We start from the raw sequence: 8473 nt of genomic DNA on the forward strand, positions 1-8473 counted from the left end.
CTTCATCAGCTTCGTGAGATGCCAGCTTAGGTGTTGCTACACCCCGGATTTTTGGGGGAAGCGCTAAACCTCCCCCAGGTTTGCCCCCCCCTTTGCCATCCCCCCCCCAGCACCCCAGCACAAGGAGGAGGGAGAAAACCAGCCAGGCTCATGGGAGGAGTTTATTTGCAGAGAGACGCTCCCATGCACGCTCAGGACCGGGCGCCGCAGGCGTGTCCCCCTCCCCACGTCAAGGAGGGACAAGCCAGCAACCCGCTGCCCCCCTGCCACAGCAGCCGGGTCAGCATGGGACCCCCTTGGCAGGGATGTGTGCATGGAAGTCAATTTTTGCTCCCAAACTCACTCATTTTTTGTTCAGGGGATACTCTGTGTGTGTGTGTGTGTATATACACACACTTATCTCCAGCAATTGGCCGGACAAATCAGTGTATTGCAAACTTCATGCAAAGCCAGGCATTGCAGGCAAATATAATCCACTTTGTTTCTTTAACTAGTGACCGGGGGAAAAAAAGATAAACAAACCAAAAAGCCACCCCCGTTTGAAGAGGGACCAGCAAAGGTCTGGGCTTGCCAAAAGCCAATGAGACCTGTGGTGTGAGGCTGCCAGTGGCCGGGAGCAGGCGCCGGCGTTTGGGCAGCAGAAACTGTCCCAGCTCACAGGGCTGGATCCATGTTGCAGAATCTGGGCTTTACAAGCAGTTCAGGGTGGGATGGGGATGAGGATGGGGATGGGGGTTGGATATTTTTGCAGTTGCCCTGAGAGATGTCAAGGCTGAATCCCTAGTCCTGAAAATACTAACGAGTCCCTTAACCTGATTTGGAAATCCAAGCCCCAAGGGTGGGAAAGGAAGCAGCAGAGGCAGCTGGGGTGTCCCACAGTCCCCGCCAGGGTGGTGAGGCCGGTGGGCTCCTGCTATCACTGTCCATGTGTGCAGGCACATCCCAAGGGAGGGGGTCTGGGATCCTGAACCAAAGTGGTGGGGCAAGCCCGGCCAGACGGGAAGGTGGCTCCTAGTTCCATAGGTGACGCTGGCAGTGCTCAACGGCCTGCAGGAGAGACAGAGAGGGCTGGCAGGGGGAGGCAGGGACCCCGAGCACCGTGCCGACCCCGGAGAGGGGACTTGGCTGACACTTACATTACACTCGACAGCCGTGGCCATGTTCTTGCACCAGTATTGTGGGCCCCAGGCACAGGGGTCCAAGCCCAGGAGATCCTCCTTGGCTGAATCGCAGGCTTTTAATTTCTGCATTGCAGAGGAAAAAGGTGGGGCGGGGGGGGAGAAAAAAGTCCCTATGAGCACCGCTTGGCCCCACTGCCCCTCTGCCAGCCTCCCCCACGCCTGGCCGAAAGACGCCCAGCTCAGTCCGGGCTGCCCCAGGGAGCAGGCGCCGCCCCACAGCACAGGGACACTTACGGTACAGACAAAGGTGGGGTCCATCATCTGCACAAGGAGCCGGACGGCCGCGGGCTCGTACTGCAGCACGAGTGCCTCACACTGGGAAGGACAGAGGGGGTGAGCCTGGCGCAGGGGGCTCGGGGGTCCCCACCAGGCTGGGCGCTCCCCTCCTGGCTCACCTTGCTGGTGAGCGGCGTGGGCAGCAGCTCACAGCCCTTCTCCAGCACGTCGCCCAGCTCCACCAGCGTCTCATTCTTCAGCAGCTCGTTATCAAAGTAGGTGATGACGATCTGGCAGACATTGCAGATGGTGCCCACACCCGCCGCCAGCTGCTCCAGTGCAGCAGCCCCTGCGGGATACGGTGGGGGCTGTTAGCACCAACCCCCATCACCCCACTCCCTGGGGACCCAGTGTCTGGGTGCCACCCGGGTACCCCCAGCTCACCTCGGTGGGTGTACCCGCTCCGGGGGCAGCAGCGCAGCATGGTGCAGACGGCCACTGGGTCGGTGGCCTCCAGCAGCATGATGACCACGGCTTTGCCGTAGGAGTTGACGAAGTCTTTGCACTGCCCGATGATGCCGTGGGGCAGCATGTTGCACACCTTCTCAATGTCGTTCACCAGTTGCTCCTGCCAGGAGAAGGCAGGCTGAGGAATGGGGAGACCCCCCCCCCCCCCTTACTCCTTGCTGCCCCCTTTGTCCCCCCTCTTCCAGGCCCCGCATCCCCAGACCGCAGCTCACCTCCGTCACGTTGTTCTCCAGGAGGCTCTCAGCCGTCTTCACGACAAACTGGCACATCTCACACAGCGGCGTGGTCCCCTCCCCATCCTGTGGGGAGAAGGCGGTGGGGTGTGTACCGAGCCTCCCCAGAGCCACCCCCATCCTGCCCAGCCATCAAATCCCAGGAAAGACATTCCCCACCTTGGAAAAATGGAGGTGCTTGAGGGGAAAAAAAGCAAAATACAGCTCCGCCTTTCCGGCATTTGGGTTTTAAGGCGCACGGCAGAGTGGGGGGTCCCCACTTACCCCCAGCGTGCTCAGGACCTGCGTCACCTTCTCTGTGAGCAGCGTATGGAGGGGCAGTGCAGAGGCAGAGGAGCAGAGTCCCAGATGGCCGCACAGCTCCATTGGGTCCTGGGGAGAGGGAGACCACCTGAATCAGGTGGGTATCACCCCCCAGGAGGGTGGTTCTGTGCCCTGCCTCCTGCTTCCCCATGGAGGGAGGTATCAGCCCATCGGGGTGCAGGTCTGACTTACCTCAGCTTGCTGCCGGTGGGGAGGGCAGAAAATGGCAAGAAAAAAAAAAAAATAAAAAAGAATTACAGCGGTTGCAAGCCAGAGAGACAAGAAAAAATATTTAAAAGTTTATAGGAATATTAAAACAGCGGGATTAATTAGAAAGACAAGAGCAGGACCCCACTTCTGCTGGCAAGGTCCCCTTCTCTGTGCTGCTTGGCCACCCCGCCAGTGCCCACCCGCCCCTGGCAGCGCCGGGGGGCCGCTCACCCACTTACCAAGTGCCGGAGCAGCTGCACGGCCGTGTCTCCGTATTCGGCCAGGTAGCGCTTGCACTGTGCAGGAGGACACTGCGTCAGCACCCAAGGAGGGCCACCCCACCCCACCCCCCCCTGCCCGCACCCCTGGGTGCTGCACGAAAGCAGGTGGCTGCACAAGATGCTCCCGTGACAAGAGGGAGGAGCGGGGAGCCCAGCAGGATGCCGGCACCCTTACCCACTGCGCCAGGTCCGGCACGAGGACCTCGCACGCCTCCTCGGTGCGGGCCACCAGCGCCTGGGCGAAGGCGGCGTCACTCCCCAGCTCCAGCTGCAAGGCCGCTACCAGCTGCAGGCAGTCCCCGCACACCTCCTCCGTCGCCTGCGGGGTGACACAGGCAGGGACACATCCGTAACTCCCCAGATAAAACTAGCCCCCTTCCCCGCTCCCCCCCTCCCCGGGTTTGCAGGGCTGGGCTTTAAATGCCGGTGCAATCTGGGGCAGCTTTTTGGACAGCATCTCTCTGATTCCACCCTGGACCCTGCAATATCCCGGCCCCAAATTTGTGACACCCCTAATTTCATCCGTGCAGCACTTTTTAATATTTTTAAAAATTATTGTTAAATAGGCGATGCTTAGGTAATTCTCGCCCCGGGGCAGCATCAATGGCGTTCGTTCCCATGCTGCGGTACCTGGGCCTCGTCGTCAGGCAGGTCCTGGGGATGGAGCAGGAGGGGCACGTTGGCAATGAAGGGGGTGACCAGGTCAGCAAAGTCCTGAGCGGGGCCCGTGCGGGCTGGTGGCGGCTCCTGGAACTTCAGGGCCCCCGTGGGGCTCTCCCGAGGCTGGCACAGCTTGAGGGTCCCACACACCACCTTCGGGTCCGACTGGGGGAGCAGAGGACTGAAAGCTTGGGGCTGTGTCTGTCCCACCAACCCGTTCCCCCCCCACATCCCTGGGTCATTTCCATCCCCATCTCCACCTTGCAAAGGTTTTGTCCCAGGCACCAAGAGCCTCCCGTGCCCTGCAAGCTCCCAAGACAGCCCAAACCATGGAGAAATGCAAACCCAAGGGGTGCCCCCCCAACCAGTTACCATCACTTGCTTGCCCAGCTGCACAAGGACGAGGATGCCGGTGTCCACCATCTTCTTGCACTTGACTGACCAGTCCTGGAAGGGCAGGTACTGGCATTTCTTCTCCAAGAAGAGCCGCAGCTTTTCCTAGGTGACAAGGTGAGTGCTCAGGGCTGGGCTGACCCTGCAGTGTTGGGGGGGGACACACCAGCCCCGCACCCCCCCCCATGACTGGGACCCACCTCAGTGCAGTTGTCCTGCAGGATCTTGCCCACCATGGAGACTGCCATCTGGCACAGGTGACATGGGATCCCCTTCTGCTGAGCGAGGGCAAGCGTCAGGCTGCTGCGATGGCACCCGGACCCCCCCGCTTGCTCCCCAAATCCCACCCCTCTACCACAAAAACACCCCGCCAAGAGACACTTGGGCATATCCTGGGGTACCCACTCATTTTTGCCGCTCACCCTGCAGAGTCCCAGTCCTACCTGAGCCCCACCCACCCAGTTAGGCAGCCTTGCCGGCTTACAACAAGCTGCTAGAGAGCATCAGTGGATGCTCCTCTGGGTGGCCACCTTCAGGGCAGCGAGGCTGGGCTTCTTCCCCCAAGCCCCGCATTTTGGGGCGGGGTGGGCGCATCTCTCCATCACCCCGCATCGCCCCGCTCCCGGTGCGGTTACCCCCAGGGCCTGGTCCCAGACTGTGAGCCGACAGAGCGCCAGCGTCCCGCACTTGGCCGCCGTCACCACATCGCGGCACCAATCCTCCGGCCGCTCGCTGCACTCGGGGAGGGGGCTGGCTGCGGCTGCAGGGGGGAGAGGAGACTGTCAGCCCCTGGGGCATCCCAAGACCAGCTCCTGCACCACCCCAACCCAGCACCCCAACCCCAGCCCTGCCCTGCGAGCCAAGGGCAATGCTCCTCACCCTCCCGCTGTGATTCACCCTCAGCTTTTGCAATGGCGGTGCAGTTGCTGGGTCTTAGAGATTATTTTTTGAAGCCCAGCTTTGCTGGGCCACTGCGCCCCGCCAGCTTTTCCAACGGGATGTCGCAGCAGCTTTGGGCCAGTGACAAAAGCAAAGTGAATCTGGGGGCTCATTCTCAGCCTTGCAGCACTCTCCAACACACCCGGGAGGCAGCTGCTAAAGAAAAACAGCAGTAAATCTTGCAAAATGAGCAAACTGGGGATGTCAGCACTCAGCCCCACACAGCAGCCGGTTAGCCGTGCCGGCGCTCCCGGCAATGATTGAGCAACCCTGGTTTTAGGTGGTTTTTTCTTTCCATTTCCTCCCAAGGACCGCAGTTTCTCCTGGCTGCAAATCCTCAACGCGGCAGCGGTGGCATCGCCCGCCCCAGCCACCGGGGCAGCGCGGTGGCGTGGCGCAATGCTGCCAGCGTAATTGCCACCTCGGTGTGTCAGGATTCATTCGCACTGGGACGTGTATTTACTCCCACCAGGGGCTGCACCCACCCAGGATGCAGCTGAGGAGGCGGCACGGAGCCAGCACAACCCAAGCCCTTCGTTGCCCTACTTTGGCTGAGGAGCTGCTCCGGAAAGTCGGCGGACACATGGGGAGCAGCACATGGACAAGCGGATGGACAGACCCTGCTGCATACCCTCTTGCAGCTGGCATTTTTAAGCAACGCACAACCCCCTCCCAGAGAACTTGCATCCAGCTTTCACCACCCAGCCCTGGCCATACGATTTTGCACAGCAGGAATAAAGCCAAAGGCAGAAACTGCTCCTTCCACCCACCCTCCCCTTATCAGGTTTCTCCCTAAAAGCTGCTTTTTCAGCATGCCTGATTCTGGCAATGCACCCACAGGATGTGTTGGGGCAGCACCTTGACGTGACCAGGGCCATCCTGGCAAGTCCCCGGAGCCCCCCTGCCCGCCCCCAGCCCCACCTGCTCCCAAAAGCGCTGGCACAGCTCGGTGGGTGCTGGGCGGCGTTTCAGCCCCAATTACTCCATCAGGCTGATGGCAGCATCGGGACAGGAGCAAGCCCCGGGGCAGGGTGAGTCCCCCCGGGTTCCCATGGGCAGCTTCCCACACACCTCTCCAGCAGCACGATACCACCGTCGCCGCATCAGCTGAGAGATATATGTTTTTGGTTTGTTTTTTTTTAACCCTGGCACTAGCATCAGGGCAAACAGGAATGGCAGGTCAGCAGAAGCATTAAGGGGCAGCACCCAATAAAAAAAGGAGAGGGGAGGCAACAACCCACAGCTTGTTTCTGAGCTGGTCCTGCCTGACCCGCAGACAGGAGCATCTCCCGCAGCCCCGTGCTGGAGATCGGACCAGTGGCGTAGGGATGGTGCCAGCAATGCCATGGGGGGATTTTGCTGCTCTAAAGGACACCAGTGGTTTGGACCTGTAGTTTTCTGGCTCGCGGTGGCTTTCAGCTCAGCTCAGCGCTTACTCCTCACTCTGCTCAAGCTGAAACTCAGGAAACAAGTGCTGGGCCGGAAAAATAATTAATAACAATAATAACGCCCATCTGCTGAGAGCTTCCCTGGGTGGAAAGCATCGCCGCGGGGCAAGCAACTGGAGCAACCGGTGCCCGGTGAGCTCCTCTCCACATTTCAAAGCCGTGCTGGAGCCACCTCATGCCGATGGGGCACCCAGGCAGCAGGACATGGGACGATGCTGCTTTTGGCAAAGCCCTGGAACAGAGCAGGGTCGTGGCAGGGATGCTGCCATGGTCCCACAGCGGCCCCAGGCCAGCCCGTGCTGCCCATCCCCAGCTGCCAGGCCCCCAGGGTGGGGTGGGCTTTGCTCAGGGGGGATCCAGCACTGAGCTCCAGATCTAGCAGGGCCGTGCTGGCATTACACAGAGCCCTAGAGCGTGCCGGCCAAGCCAGCCAAGCCTGGCGAGCAGGTTGTGACGTAAACCCCGGGGGCGGCGGCGTGGGCCCCAGCGCCCCAGTTCCCAGCTGGGCGCACACCCCTGTTACAGCAAAAACCGTAAATACACTCTTCCCACCATCAAAATCCTTCTTGATTTTTGGCGAAGGACGCAGCATCCCCCGGTCCTGCAGCCCCCCCAGCCCGACTGCGCTCTGCAGTCAAGCCGCCGCCGCCGCCAGAGCAGCCGCCGGCTTCCAGGGCAGGCGTCGCCCGAAGGACGGACGTGCCGATCGCGGGTGAACTTTCCTGCTCTGCCTGTTGCCGGTTGGAGCATTTTGGCACATCCCCCCGCAACCGTCAGGCCACGCGTGCGCAGTCACGAGTCCTCCACCGCAAAAGTGGTGCCTGGGCAGGTCATGTCAGAGGAGCCCAAAGGTCCAAGCCTGGGGTAATTAGGGCACAAATGGGGCTCTTCCTTCTAAAAGGGGATGGGGTTTTTTTGCCTACAACAGCAGGGATCCGTGGCTTCTTCAGGGAAATTCCCCCTGGAAAAAGTGATTTCCCCTCAAGCAAGGACCAGAGGTCAGAAACAGGCTCTTCCCCACTTGTTTCCTGGCGATGGGTGGGGAGGATAAGCCAGGTTATCACTTTCTCACTCTTGTTGCGGGGGGTAGCTAGGGAGCAGCAGCAGGAGCTCATCCACAGGTAGGATTTGCTCACAGATACCCAAAGCCCGGGTGATGCAAGGTCTCCAAAGGGGCTCAGGCTGCAGCGCTGCGCCCCATCACCCTCCTCAGAGCTCAGCAAGCCACAGGGGAAGAGGTTTCCTGCCGCCCGCGCCCCTTACAAGGCCCCTACGGAAAAGGGCGGGATTAGGCAGCACCAGGGTCACTCGGGTGTGCGAGGACAACCGAGGAGTTTCCCCCAAAAGGCACGTATGCAGCCAGGTCGTGAGGCAGCCCTTGCCCCCATCGCTGCCGAGACACCTGCGCTGGTTTTGGCTGGCTTCCCTCCTTCCATACCCTGAGCAAAACACCGATGCCATCCAACTCCCCGCTGACCGGGGAACAGAAGGAACAAAACTGCTTTTTGCCCCAAGATCATCTCTAAGGGCAGAAGTTGCAACGCTCACGTCCAGGTGGGCAAGAGGTGAAGCAGCCGGGTGGTGGCGCCTGCCCCGGCTCTGCTCTGGCATCACTCCAAAACTATGGAGCGCACTACGGAGCTTAAACACTAGAGCTGGGAATAGTTTTGGGGTCCAGAGGGGTTTTCTGGGCTCTCCTCAAGTCCTACCCGCAGGCCTGGCCTTACCTTGGTAGGAGCCCAGGCACACAGAAAGGATCAGCACCCAGCCACTCCATTTGCTCTCCATGCCGTTCCTGAGATAGTCCTCAGTGGCTGGTTCCTCTCCTGTGCTGCTCCCAGACTGAGGAATCTTGGATGGGTTGGGAGAAGCAGTGAGAACCCACACCTACGCAGAGCAATTACCACACCCCTCTCCTTACGCCTTCATTATAAAATGATCACACCAGCCTGCAAGTGGAGGGAGGGACCAGAGCCAGGCAGGTATTCCCAGGATGCCAAAACCAGCCCAGAACCTGCTGCTCAGCACTAACCTCACCACTGCTGGCTGCGAAGGGTGGGCGCAGCAGGGGAGCAGTCCTA

At 60.4% G+C, this 8473-nt stretch overlaps 1 protein-coding gene across 1 annotated transcript; it reads right to left on the reverse strand.

The window, feature by feature from the left end:
* Nucleotides 1-178: 178 nt before the first annotated feature.
* On the reverse strand, nt 179-8248 carry LOC135315591 (prosaposin-like). Its single transcript, XM_064464646.1, has 15 exons — nt 8120-8248; nt 4641-4765; nt 4206-4280; nt 3985-4110; nt 3583-3777; nt 3128-3271; nt 2911-2967; nt 2654-2662; nt 2423-2530; nt 2138-2224; nt 1842-2025; nt 1577-1746; nt 1416-1496; nt 1137-1244; nt 179-1047 (listed from the first exon to the last, which is right to left on the reverse strand). The coding sequence occupies exons 1-15, from the start codon at nt 8178-8180 to the stop codon at nt 1012-1014; spliced, it is 1566 nt and encodes a 521-aa protein (XP_064320716.1). The 5' UTR covers nt 8181-8248; the 3' UTR covers nt 179-1011.
* Nucleotides 8249-8473: the final 225 nt, after the last annotated feature.

This window comes from Phalacrocorax carbo, chromosome 13 (genome assembly GCF_963921805.1).
Source record: "Phalacrocorax carbo chromosome 13, bPhaCar2.1, whole genome shotgun sequence".
Classification (NCBI taxonomy): domain Eukaryota; kingdom Metazoa; phylum Chordata; class Aves; order Suliformes; family Phalacrocoracidae; genus Phalacrocorax; species Phalacrocorax carbo.

Coding starts and splice junctions, on each gene's coding strand:
- LOC135315591 (XM_064464646.1), bottom strand. CDS start 8,180: ATGGAGAGCAAATGGAGTGGCTGGGTGCTGATCCTTTCTGTGTGCCTG. Junction 4,766..8,119: donor GTGCCTGGGCTCCTACCAAG/GTAAGGCCAGGC, acceptor TCCCCCCTGCAG/CCGCAGCCAGCCCCCTCCCC. Junction 1,245..1,415: donor ACCCCACCTTTGTCTGTACC/GTAAGTGTCCCT, acceptor TCTGCAATGCAG/AAATTAAAAGCCTGCGATTC.